Source organism: Neovison vison, chromosome 14 (assembly GCF_020171115.1).
Source record: "Neovison vison isolate M4711 chromosome 14, ASM_NN_V1, whole genome shotgun sequence".
Taxonomy (NCBI): domain Eukaryota; kingdom Metazoa; phylum Chordata; class Mammalia; order Carnivora; family Mustelidae; genus Neogale; species Neogale vison.
In genome coordinates, this window is record NC_058104.1 from 32,290,520 (window position 1) to 32,305,000 (window position 14,481).

The window sequence follows — 14,481 nt, forward strand, 5'->3', positions numbered from 1 at the left end:
GTTTCCCTTGCCTTTGGTGATGTATCTAGCAAGAAGTTGCTGTGGCCAAGGTTGAAGAGGTTTCAGCCTGGGTTCTTCTCTGGGACTGTGATGGATTCCTGTCTCACATTCAGGTCTTTTATCCATTTGAATTTATTTTGTGTAAGGTGCAAGAAAGTGGTTTAGCTTCATTCCAAGGATGTACACCACTGTAGTGGTGCAAGTTCTGCAAGTTCCAATTCTGTGCTCTGCTGGTTATAATACTTTGGGGTAGCCTCCTTAAACAGGCTTCCTCCCCTCTGCAGCTATATCACACTGGGTTCAAGTCTCAGAACCTTCTACCTTCCAAATGGTGGTTGCTTTTCTACTTGTAGACTTGCAGCATGTGTTTTCTCAGATCTCCCATTGATTTCTTAGGTGTTCAGAATGATTTGGTGAATATCTAGTTGTATTTGAGGGATGAGAAAAACTTAGGGCCACCACCATCTTAACTTTTCCTCCTCTTTAGCAGATTAATTGAGCCCAAGGAGGAGGTCCTTTAAAACTCTGATCTTTAGTCAGCAGAAGCAAAGTTAATAACCTGGGCTTGTGACTGAAGTTTGGGTAAGGGAAATAGCCAGGTAGGGCTAAATCCTTAAACTGTGGAATCTGGTGCTGTCTTGGAAAAAATAGTGTCAAAATTGAGTTGAACGTTATGACACCCAACTAATGTCCTGGACACTTGCTTGATGGTGTGGGGAAAATCCCCCTACATAACCACTTTAAAATTGAGGTCCGACAACAACTTCTTAGAGTATAAAGTTGACTGGACAATTTTAAATTATATAGATATGTAATTTATCAGGTTAAAAAGGCTTTGTTTATTTACTGTTCTAAGAATTTTATCTGCACTAAGGATGTAGAATTTTATTTAGAATTTTTATTTGCATTTATTGAAATGCTAAAATTATCTTTTCTTCTTAACAATGTACATTATATAAGCTGATTTTTAAGTATACCAATCTCATACTCTTGGAATAAATTTAAATTCACCAGGATGTGTTTTCCTTTGTATTCCTGCTGGATTAATTAAGCTAATTTTTGGTTTAAGGTTTTTACCTATATGTTCAAGAGTTAAATTGCTCTATAATTTCCTTTTTATACTGTCATTGTTGATTTTGTTATCAAGTTATGGTAGTTTTATAAAAGTATTTGCGAAGGTTGTCCTCTATTTCTGTATCTCTGTCTCTCTTGGAATTTCAGTGCAGTGGTTTGATTATTTCTTCTTTGGCTGTCTGCTAGAAGTTGCTGAAAAAGCATTGGGAAAGGTTTTAATTATTGATTCAATTTCTTTTTTTTTTTTTTTTCCAATTGATTCAATTTCTTTTATGACCTTAGGACATTCAGGTTTTCTAGTTCTTTCAGTTTTGGTAAGTTGTATTTTCTTTAACTTACATTTTTAGTTTTGAAATTTATTGGTGCAGTATCAATAATTTAATATGTTTTTTATGTTCTTAATGTCTTTACTAATGTCTGTCATGATATATGCTTTTTTATTTCTTAGACTAGTAATTTGTGCCTTTTTTTTTTCTTGATCAGTTTCATAACAGGTTTGGTTGCAGTATTAGTCTCTACAGAGAATCCCCTTTTGGCTTTGCTGATCCTCTTACCATTCCATAAATTTTGTATTTATTGCCATTTTTTAAAGCTTGTGATAGTGAATGTTTGTCTTATGTCTTTAAATAAATGAATTTAAGGCTAGTTGTTTCCCTCTTAGTACTGGTTTGACTGCATGACACAAATTTTGGTAAATAAGCTTTTCCATGTTGTTAAAATGTTCTTTAATTGTCCTTATAATTTTCATTCATTGAGAATTATTCAAAGATGGATGTCTTAAATTGCTCAACATAATGGATATTTTTGGATATCTTCTGGTTATTGATTGCCAATTTAATGTAATTCCTTTGAAATTTGTTAAGATTTACTTTATAACCTAGTCAATTCCAGTTTTTTAAAAATCAGTATGTTTGAAAAAGATGTATATTTTGAGGTTGTTTGGGATAGTTGACATGTATTTTCATTAGGTCAAGTTTGTTAATTCTGATAAAGATGGTTAAAATCTCTACTATGATTGTACATTTGTATATTAATTCTGTTATTTTTTGCATTATATATTTTGATGCCATTTTATCAGGTGTGTCTGATATATTTTTTAGCTCTTATTTGTCCCCTCTCATTCTGTTTATAATTTTAATTTTAAAAAAGAATACACATTGATGAGTATATAAAGTGTTCTAGTTTGTGAATATGGTATATAGAGTGAGGTAGAGAGGGAAAGGAAGAATCATTCCTAATAGTGGAATAATACATTGTACTTTATAATATACCATTTTTACTTAGATGCTGAATTTTAACTCCTGATTATGTTAATTGGTTTATTAACAGGAATTTTCTTTTTAGTGTTTTGTCAGAGTCACATTTTTGGAACTCTTCATATACTAGAACATATCTGCTTTTTTGAGACCCAATTTTGTATTTCTGTTTATTCAAGTATCCTTCTTTTCCCTCAGTATCCTGACATAGACTGAATCTCATAGTATCTGGAAATACAATCTAGATATTTTCTGATTATGTCAATAATAGTATTTACATTTATAATTTTTATGCTGAATAATAAATATGTAAATTTTCCATTAAGAACTATAATATTCATAGTTACTATATTATATAATGATAAATTCCAGAAAAAATTGTTACTGAAATGTTTAATTTCAGGCTTTTATTCATTCAGAAAATACTTTCAAGCACCTCCTAAGTGCCATGCATTTTATAATGGTGAGCAAATGGTGAACAAAAGAAATTTCTATTCTCACTGTGCTTGTTTTATTACACTCTTCCAGTAAGACAAAGATATTTGTAGTTTAGGTTTCTGCATGTAGCTTTAATTGACCTTATAATTTTCTTCTTATTTCCAGCATATTTTGCTGTTTCTGTTGGAGGTTTCATTTATTTTGCCACTTACTTTCCATTTGCTACAGTCTCTACAAACTTTGCACAAATGACATTCACCCAGAAGCTGGCTTCCTGTCTCAGCTCAAATATTGCAATGGCACTGGGAACTAAATTCCTAGTCAAGGCAGAAATGGAAAGTGAGTATTTACCTTCTGAATTTGATGATATTCTCATAAGATATTCACAATTTTAAAATTAATATTGTTAAACTGTCCTTCAAAAAATGATATTATTTCATACCACCTCCGGTAGCACATGAGTGCTTCCACATTCTCTCCATAAATTTGCTCAAGTCTATTTTGTATCTTTCCCTACTCATTTGGAGCTCCTGGCTGCTGATTAGTGCTAGGACAGGAAGCAAAACAGGTTTGCTTTTAGTAACTTTTAGTCTTCCTTTTTTCATCAGGGCAATAGCTACATAAAAATTCTTCTAGTCTTCTCTCTTGTAGATAGCATTTATCCCTGCTTTTCAATGATATGGTTTTCTAAAATTTTCTTTCCCAGTGAACATTCGGCATGAGGAGGGGTGGAGAGGAGGGAGTCTGTGTCTTAACCCATAGGTTTGCTTATTTTTCTTAATGTTTATATTCCTTCGTATATTTTATTTTTGTTTCATTCATCTGATTGTTTTCTGGCACACTAGGAAGTATCTTAAGTGATTACTTGCTTAGATGCCCTAAATTCTAATGGTATAAGAAAGTAACTTGACTGTAATAGGAATCTCTGTAGAATATTAACACCTTTTTCCTTCACTCTTTAATTATGATGCAGTTGAATAACTCTTTTAGTGTCAGTTGGCACCTTAATTAAATGTCAACTGTTATCTCTTAGAAATTGGAATTAAATGGAGTAACATCTTCTCATCACCCAAAATGGAGAACTTTGACTTTACCCATGTACTGGGAATGTTTTTATTTGATGCTTTCTTATATGGCCTTGTGGCCTGGTATATAGAAGCTGTCTTTCCAGGGGAGTATGGTGTGCCCAAGCCATGGAACTTTTTCTTGCTGGTGAGTTCTGATGCTTCTGTTGCTGACAGAGGTCACTCCTTATGAACAAGTATTGTAATTTCTATAAAAACCACCATGTGCTAATTTTGCACTGTCTATAATTGATCCACTAGTTCTGGTGCAAGAATAATTGTAATAATTCTGGCCACTCATTGGCCTTTTCCTAATACACTTTAAAGCACCCAGTATATATAACTATAAATAATGTGTGGATCATGGCACATAACTCCAAACTTTAAAAATTCTGAGTATTCCATCACAGTTACAGACAAGTAGCTCATAAACGATTAAACTTGGGCATAAAGAAATTAATATAATATGGGTCTTTGGGTAGTAAAAGCAGAGGTTTAGTTATGCCCCCTGTCTGGGCACTTACCACCTGTTTTATATCCTTGTTTAGTACAGATGTCTTAGAGTCTGACCCATGCATGGGAATCATGTGTATCCATTCTCAGTCTTTTCCATTCTCAGTCTTTTCCCTTCTTGTATTGGCTTGTGTATTGGTAAGAGACGATATGACAAGGAGTGATATAATTGTTTTTGTTATGACCTCATTTTAGAGCAATTTACATTTGTCCCTCTTGGACAGTTATGATTTTAATAGAGCAGTCTGCTCTTATGCCTTGGGGATTCAGATTAAGCCATTTAGCTCCAAAATTTAACCCCAAGAAATTTTCATCAGTCCATCTCAGTACAAAAGGTAACAAGCTAAAGTATTTTCTGTTGCATCGCTTTTCAAAAACGTTTGCAGTAATTTCACTTTCATTCCCCCTTTTTCAGCGCTCTCACTGGTTTAGAGAAACACCTGAGGAGAAAAAGGAAACAAGGCAATTTTATGAAACAAATGAAAGCAAGTATTTTGAAGCAGAGCCTACTGATTTGGTGGCAGGTATCCAAATCAAACATTTGTGCAAGGTATTGTTTCAAAATTTTTTTCTTCCTGATGGAACTGAAATTTAGTTTATAGTTCATTGTAAATGATTATTACTAGAAATACCAGGAAAAAGATCACATGCTAATAGAAAGTCATGGCCTTTCTTTTAAGAAAGATCAAAATAAAAAATTTTCAGTATGTAATAAATAGTCATTATCTTTCTCCTTCCTCCAGAATAGATTCAGGTTTTCTATAAACTATATGGTGTCTTGCACAAGTGCTCTCATTCTAAAAAGTAGAGTCTATCGGAGATGAATAATTTGTGTGAACATTAATTTCTGTTCACAAATGTTTTGCATTTATCTGTTATGTAATCTCCCTCTGTCAAGGAATTCATCAAGGGGGGACTTTTGAATCTCTTAATTTATCAACTGTATTTATTTACCAACTGTAGGCATGCAGTATTTAAGTAACCTAAACATTGGCTAGTATTGCCTCTCACAGGTCTACCTAAATTTTGTTTGAGCTCCTAACCCCACAGCCTTGGGAAACCCAGAGCCTCCCTGCCAATACAGCTGATTTTGAAGATGAGGGTATAACCATCAACAAAATAAAACAGCCTATAGAATGGGAAAAGATATTTGCAAATGATATAATCTGTTAAGGGGTTAATATTCCAAAATATGTAAAAACCCATACAAGCCAACACCAAAAAAAGAAACAATCTGATTTTAAAATGGGCAGAGGACCTGAATAGACATTTTTCCAAAGCAGATGACCAACAGACACATAAATAGATGCTCAGCATCACTCCTTAGGGAAACGCAAATCAAAACCACAAGGAGTTTTTACCTCACCCTGGTAATAATGGCTAAAATAAAAAACACAAGAAACAACAGTGATGGCAAGGATGTGGAGAAAAAGGAACCCTCATGTACTGCTGGTGGGAATGTAAATTGGTACAGCCACTGTGGAGAACAGGATGGAGGTTCCTCAAAAAACTAAAAGTAAAAAAACTGAAACAAAACAAAACAAAACAAAACTAAAAGTAGAATTACCATATGATCCAATAACTCCACTCTTGGGCATTTACCCAGGGAAAATGTACACACTAGGATATGTGTACCTCAGTGTTTATTGCAACATTATTTACTGTGGCCAAAACATGGAAGCAACCCAAGTGCCCATCAGTAGATGAATGGATAAGGAAAATGTGTATATACACAATAGAATATTACACAGTCATCAGCATGAGATTGTGCTATTTAACACAATATGGGTGGACTTAGACTATATTATGCTATATGAAATAAGTCAGATTGAGAAAGACAAATATGTCTCATATTTCACAATATGTCACTCATAAGTGGAGGCTAAAAAGTGAATAAACAAAAGGCAGAACCAGAACTGTAAATAAGGAGAACAAATTGATGGTTCTAGAAAGCAGGGAGATGGGAGTTTGGGGGAAATAGATGAAGAGGAAAGAAAGATACTGGCCTCCAGTTGTGTCATGAGTAAGTCAGGGGAATAAAAAGCAGAGCATAAGGAATATAGTCAATGATTTCATAATACTGTTGTAATGGAACAGATGGTAGCAATAATTGTGGTGAACACAGCATAATGTATAAACTTGTAAAATCACTAAGTTGTAGCCCTGAAACTAATGTAATGTTGTGTGTCAACTATAACCAAAAACTATAACCAAAGAAATAAAAATGTTGAGTAAAACCTTTGTTTCAGATGGATGAATAGCTAAGGTTGTGCCTCAGAGTGTCGTTTAATCAAACATTAGGGACAATAGTGACTTAAGGCATTATTTGCAGGAACCTCAACAGAAGCCAAAGGTAAAGGATTATCTCAAATATATTTGTGGAAGTGGCTTTTGTGGCTCGCATGAGCAAAATTTAAATAAAATTGTGCTATAAGAAATACCCCTAGCTTCTTTAAAAGAACCAATATAGTAAAAAATGAATAGAGGCCTTTGAACTTCCAAACTTCTACAAATAGAAAGCAGGCTAGAAAAAATAGCTGAAACCATGGTATGCTTTTCATGGTGAAGGAAGGATGATTGAGAAGTCAGAGTCAAGAATAGAAAGTGGAGTCAAGTACCTTGGAGAATTATCCTTTAGTCTTGGGTCCTAATCAAAGAACTGCCGACAGTTACAAATAGTAGATTTCAGAATTTCATTTGACTGCTTTATTCTTCTTACCTTCCACTTACTTTACTGAGAGTATGTATGTGTAGTGGTTAAGTTACAAATATCCCTCTAGTTTGTGTTGGGTTTGCGGGGAGAGTGGAAGATGGTAGATTTCAAGTCCCTTTTGATCACGTGTCTTCCACTATAGAGTAATTGTGCTCTAAGAGGTAATCTCTAGAAACTAGACCACAGGAGGCTCATCAACACCTGGACCTGATTTAGATGGCAGGACCCTGGACTTTGAGCTGATGCTATAAATGGTTGAGACATTTGTAGCACTGAGAGCCGGTGAAGGTGTTTTAATGTGAGAACAAAATGAGTCATTGGAGGCAGAGGATGGACTGTGGTTGCTGGAAGCTTTCATGATGGCCCCCAGGGATCCTCAGTGATATTCACATTTCTGTGCAGACCCCTTCTGCAGTGACTAGGCTGATCTTGTAACCTGTATAATACTCTGCAAGTGCAGTATAGGACTTCCAAAACTGGGTCATAGAAGTCACTGTGGCCTTTGCCTTAGTTGTGAATTGCTTGCCCTGGAGATAGCACCATGTCATTCAAGCTGGTCATATGGACAAGAACTGAATCTTCCCCAGACAATCAGTACAAACTTGAGTAGGCCTAGAAGTGGATACCCTGGTCTTGGTCAAGTTTTCAGATGACTTTAGCCCAGGTTATCACTTGACTGAAACCTTAGAAAGACCCTGACCCAGTTTCACCCAATTAATCTACTACATGACCATGCTTTTGCAGGTGTGCCCAGTCAGAGCAATAAGGAATATACTAGTGAGAGGAATACCAGCATCACTGATAAAGTCTGGCAGTAGGAGATACCTAAATAGACATGGACTCGCTAGTAGAAGTGGAGGTAATGTGAGTCCAACATAATAGAGGATAGGTGGTCACACAGGCAGGAACAGTTTTTCAAATAAAGTGTCAAGTATGGAGTGGCAGTCTGGGACACCTGGTCCGCAAATGAGGGTTAACAGAGCACAGTTCTCTTGAGGCAACACAGCAGGATAGTTAATGAGGATATTGCCCAACCTGTACTACCAGGAGAAATAAAAGTTGTATCATCAGGAGCTAAGATAGCACCTGATATATAAATTCATGGTCTCCTCCACAGTTTCCAATTTGCAGAGCTCACACTCATTGACCAAAGGAAGGTCTGGATTGGCTAGGTAGAAGTGTTCTGCAACAATAGCAAATGTACATGAGGATTACCCAAGTCGGACAAAGGGACTTCTAGCAATTTACTTGGGTAACCATACTTGGAGATCCAAAGTACCATCTATATCCTACTGTTAGAGCAAGTCTATGTGCAGCTAGGTAATAAATGTAATCTTGGCTGTTGATGACTTACAGTAGATACACTGGGACTACAGTACCATCTAGTGGACATTTCTGTAGTTGCCAAATGTATAATTACAAATTTAGGCATCAATTCCATTCACTTCTTTAGTTAGGTTTATTCCTAGGTATCTTATAGTTTTTGAATGGAATTCATTCATAAGAATGGTTTTGAATTCCATTCAAAAACCATAAGATACCTAGGAATAAACCTAACTAAAGAAGTAAAGGATCTGTGCTCTAGAAACTACAGAACACTTATGAAAGAAATTGAGAAAGGCACAAAAAGATGGAAAAATATTCCATGCTCATGGTTTGGAAGAATTAAAAAAAAAAAAAGTCTATGCGGCCCAGAGCAATCTATACTTTCAACGCCATCCTGATGAAAATACCATTGGCATTTTTTAAAGAGCTGGAACAAAAAGTTCTAAAATTTGTGCAGAACAGAAAATAGCCTGAACTGCCAGGGGAATGATAGTGAAAAAGAAAAACAAAGCTGGGGGCATCACGTTGCCTGATTTCAAGCTGTATTATGAAGCTGTGATCACCAAGACAGCATGGTATTGGCACAAAGATGGACACACAGACCAATGGAACAAAATAGAGACTCCAGAAATGGAACTTCAACTCTACAGCAGCTAATCAGGAAAAAAAATATGCATTGGATAAAAGACAGTCTTTTCCACAAATGGTCCTGGAAAAAATGGGCAGCTACATATAGAAGAATGAAATTGGACAATTCTCTTACACCAAACACAAAGATAAACTCAAAATGGATGAAAGACCTCAATGGGAGACAGGAATCCATCAAAATCCTAGAAGAGAACATAGGCAGTAACCTCTTCAACCTTGGCCACAGCAACTTCTTTGAAGACACGTCTCCAAAGACAAGGGAACCAAAAGCAAAAATGAACTTTTGGGACTTCATCAAGATAAAAAAAAACTTCTAAACACCAAAGGCAACTGTCAACAAAACAAAGAGGCAACCCACAGAATGGGAGAAGATATTTGCAAATGACACTACAGACAAAAGGCTGATATCCAATATTTATAAAGAACTTCTCAAACTCAACACTCAAAAAACAAATAATCAAGTCCAAAAATGGACAGAAGACCTGAACAGACACTTCTCCAAAGAAGACATACAAATGGCTAAGAGACACGAAAAAATGTCCAACATCACTAGCCATCAGGGAAATACAAATCAAAACCACAATGATGCATCACCTTACACCGATGAGAATGGCAAAAATTAACAAAACAGGAAACAACAAATGTTGGCAAGGATGTCTAGAAAGGGGAACCCTCTTACACTGTTGGTGGAAATGCAAGTTGGTACAGCCACTCTGGAAAGCAGTATGGAGGTTCTGCAAAATGTTAAGAATAGAGCTACCCTATGACCCAGAAATTGCACTACTAGGTATTTACCTCAAAGATACAGACATAGTAAAAAGAAGGGCCATATGGACCCCAATGTTCATAGCAGCAGTGTCCACAATAACCAAACTATGGAAGGAGCTGAGATGCTCTTCAACAGAAAAATAGATAAAGAAGATGTGGTCCATATATATAATGGGGTATTACTCAGCCATCAGAAAAGATGAATACCCAATTTATGCATCAACATGGATGGAACTGGAGGGGATTATGCTAAGTGAAACAAGTCAAGCAGAGAAAGCCAATTATGTGGTTTCACTTACACGTGGAACATAAGGAACAGCACAGAGGACCTTAGGAGAAAGAAGGGGAAAATGAAGGGGGGAATCAGAGAGGAAGAGGAGCCATGAGAGTCTGTGGACTCTGGGAAACAAACTGAGGGTTTCATAGGGAAAAAGGAGTGGGGAGATGGGTTAGCCCAGTGATGGATATTAAGGAGGGCATGTTTTGCATGGAGCACTGGGTGCTATACACAAAGGATGAATCATGGAACACTTTATCAAAAACTAATTATGTACTGATGGTGGCTAACAAAATTTTAAAAAATGAAAAGAAAAAAAAAAGCAATGACATACCTGATGGTTAGTGTAAATCCTTATCTTGATTCATTGGCCTCTGGGGAAGAGCTATTCTATTAGAAAAGCCAGGTGGAACCCTTTGAAACTGCCTATCCCCACTGGCCAAGATGGTAAAACAAAGGCAATATCACATTCTTGGGAAGGTGGCAGAGATGAAAGTGGCATGAGTAGCAATTCCCCTTAACCCTATTTAACTCTCCCCTCTGGTACTTGCAAACCTGCAGAATGACAGTGGATCTATCCCAGATTCAAAAAAATAGTTCAACTATTTGCAGTTTTTGTGTCAGATGTGGTAATTTTCACTTATGGCAGATAATTACAGATTATAATTATAATTATAATAATTACAATGATTATATTTACAGATAATTACAGATTACAGCCTCAGAATGTGGTATAGGGCCACAAAATGGGAATCAGAGATCTTTGTATTTTTGTTTGTTTTTCCTGTGCCATCAAAATGGGAATCAGAGATCTTTGTATTCATTTGAATGGACAGCAACAGTATATATCTATTTGTCCAGGGTTATAAGCTCTTGAGATCTCTGTCCTAATATAATCTGAAGGGAGCTGGATTAGCCATACATTTTGCAGAGTATCACTGTGACCCACTATATAGATAATTGGATCAGATAAGCGAGAAATGGCAAGTTTGGGAGGCCTTGGTCAGACATGTATTCTGAGGAGGGAACAAATAAAGCCTATGAAGATTCAGGGACTCACTACATTAGTAAAAATTTTAAGAGTTAGTGATCTTATATCTACTAGTAATTCTTCCCAAAGTAAAGGATAATTTAGTGCATTTTATACCTCCCACCGTAAAAGAGGAAAATAGCGCCTACTGGCTACTTCAGGTTTTGAGGCCAATATAGTCTGTACCTGATAATACTGTTTTTACCTCTATACTAAATGACACAAAAATACCTGCCAACTTTGAGTGGAGTCTGCAGCAGAAAAGCACACTGCAACAGGTCCAGGAGGTAGTAGGAGCATTCCTGCTGCTTAGTCATCCCAATTCAGCCGACTTTGTATCTGTGGGTGTAACACTGGGAAAGTATATCATGTTGATTTTATGGTAAAGCTCAATGAGAGTGTAACAATGCAGACATCTAGGGTTCTGGATCAAGGCCATGACATCATCAGTTGAAGCAGAGAGTTATATTTTTCAAAAAACAGTTCTGACATGCTGTTGAGCCTTGGTAGACACGAAGCAACTGATCATGGGAAACCAAGTATCCAGACAGTTGGAAAACTAGGTAGAGATAATTAAAATAGAAAATTCAAACCTTTGAGATTGAAAGGAGTTTCATTTGTTGAGGAACACAGATGAGATTAAAGTTGGAGTAAAGAAAGCAAAGAGAAAGAATGACATGAAATGAATTTGGTGATATAGTCACAACATAAACCATGCAGGGGGCTCTGAAGGCCATGATAAAGCTCGGATTCCTTTTTTTTTTTTAATATTAGAAAATAATTGTTGACCTTTATTATTTTTTCTCCCAAGTTTTTATTTAAATTCCAGTTAGTTGCCCGGCTAGCTCAGTCGGTAGAGCATGAGACTCTTAAATTCCAGTTAGTTAACATACAGTGTAACATTTGTTTCAGATGTAGAATTGATTCATCACTTAACATACAACACCCAGTGCTCATCACAAGTGCCCTCCTTAATATCCACCACCCATTTAACCCATCCTCCCCACCTACCTCCCCTCCTGTGACTGTGTTTGTTCTGTGTAGTAAGGCTTTTCTTATTTGCCTCCCCCCCACTCCATATTCATTTGTTTCTTAAATTCATATGAGCAAAATCATATCTTATTTGTCTTTCTCTGACCACTTTGCTTAGCATTACACTCTCTAGCTCCATCCACATCATTGCCTCACACCAGTCAGAATGGCTAAAAGTAACACAGAAAATAACAGGTGTTGGCGAGAATGTGGAGAAAGGGGAGATCTTGTTGGTAGGAATACAAATGGGTGCAGCTACTCTGGAGAACAATACAAAGGTTCCTCAGAAAGTTAAAAATAGAACCACCCTATGATCCACCAATGATGAGATATTTATGATGAGATATTTACCTATAAGAATACAAAATTACTAATTTGAAGGGATATATGTACCCCAATGTTTATAGCCAAACTATGGAAGGAGCCCAAATGTGCATCAACCAATACTGGCCTTTATTAAGTAAAGAAACATGATCTAATTTTTCTGTGAGAATACTCTGACTGCTGTGAGGATTATGAGTGGAAGAAAGAAGACAAGTCGGGTGCTTTTATAATAGCTTGGGTAAGATGTGGTGGCAGTGTGGACTGGTCTCATGGAGATAGAAGTTCAGAAATTCAGAATATATCTGGGATTAGAGCTGAAAAGGTTTACTCTCTGGATGTAAAATTGAAGAAAAAGGAGTAAACTAAAGTAGTTGGTTTTGTGCCTTGAGCAATGGATGGCTGGTGAAGCAATTTATGGATATTAGAGATATTGGAGGAGAATTTGAGGTTTTTCATTAGTTGGTTTTAAAGTAAAACTTTAAAAAATTAAGAGCTTCGTTTTGGATGTAAAACTTTACACATTCATTTAATTAGAGATTTCAAATAAGCGGTTCATGAAACTGGTAGCTTTGGTCTAAGGAAAAGAGAGAATGAGGACATCTATGGAGAAAACATTTATTGCCATTTGGGGTAAAAGAGAAATCATTTTTTTTGTTACACAAGATGTTTTGCTTTTTTCACCATCAATGGGTTATATTGGAAGGAACATATGTTTAAAGTCTGAATGAAATGGGCTTGAATCCCAAGTTTTTGATTTAGATATTGTGTTTCTTAAAGCATTTTTACTTCATTTGCATTACAAATTTAACCAAAATCTTTTTATTAGTTACATAGTACCTTTGTCTCCTCCAGATAAAGGAGGAGACATCATCTCTTCTTAAAGGTATCTATTTTTTCTCAAATTCAAGGCTAATTGGTTGCCTGGAAAGATCACTACTCTGATGAGTTCAAGAAAATTTATGATTTTTTTAGATTATTTAAACAAGTTTCTTGTTTTCTAGAGTGAGAGTGATGCTCCTTCCATATTTTTGCATCTTTTTAAGGAGAATTTTCTTTCTTTCTTTGTTTGTTTGTTTTTGAGAGAGTGTGAACAGGAGAGGGAGAGAGAATCTGAAGCAGACTCTGTGCCCAATGCACAGGGCTTGATCTCATGACCAGGAGATCATAACCTGAGGTGAAACCAAGAATTGAATCCTTAACCACCTGAGCCACTAGGCACTAAGAAACCCTGCTAAACTCACATAAGAAATCTGAGATACCTATAAAACATTTATAGTTTAGATATTCTATCCAGGTATTTTATTGGCAATTCTCCAAACCAGGACAAATTTATGGACTAGAGAATATTATGGCATTATCAGCTTTAAGATGTGAATTGAATCAAGGCACGAATGGATATTACTGAGGGGGTATTTATAGATTTACTATGAAATTTTATAGCTCATGTTATGCCTTCAGATATTTTTTCCAGTCACATTTTTAGCCTTCTTAATTTTGGATTTTTTTATTTCCTCATGAGATTAATTATGTGGTATGGTTTCTTGTATATATAGTTGATATGAGTGCTTGTCCTTCCAAAGTGATAGTGATAAAGTCAATATATTGTGGGTTTTCCTCAACAGGAATTCCGGGTGCAAAATACTACCAAGATAGCTATAAAAGACTTGTCTTTGAATTTATATGTGGGACAGATCACTGTTCTTCTAGGACACAATGGGGCAGGAAAATCCACTACCCTATCTATTCTCTCAGGTAAGTGTATATATCTGTCCAGAGTATCCTCACATAGACACTGTAGATCAAGCCTACAAGACTTGTGTGTATTCTTTTGATATTTACAATTTAGCCAGTTCAGTGATGCATAAAATTGTTCAGTTATGTTTCTTTTTAAATTTTAAATAATTTTACATGAAAGATAGTGATAACAGGTTTTATGAAGATTTTACAAAGTGACCATTATAAATATGCTCAAAGAACTAAAGGAAACCATGATTAAAGAAGTAATGGAATGTATGAAA

The 14,481-nt window shown here is 35.9% G+C and overlaps 1 protein-coding gene across 1 annotated transcript in view; it reads left to right on the top strand.

Moving 5' to 3' along the window:
- Positions 1-14,481, top strand: part of LOC122895519 (phospholipid-transporting ATPase ABCA3-like) — a 112,273-nt gene that overhangs the window by 23,156 nt on the left and 74,636 nt on the right. Inside the window, exons 8-11 of the mRNA XM_044232960.1 lie at positions 2,934-3,107; positions 3,802-3,980; positions 4,761-4,895; positions 14,086-14,215. Coding sequence (XP_044088895.1) covers positions 2,934-3,107; positions 3,802-3,980; positions 4,761-4,895; positions 14,086-14,215 — 618 coding nt within the window. The remainder of the gene's footprint in view (positions 1-2,933; positions 3,108-3,801; positions 3,981-4,760; positions 4,896-14,085; positions 14,216-14,481) is intronic.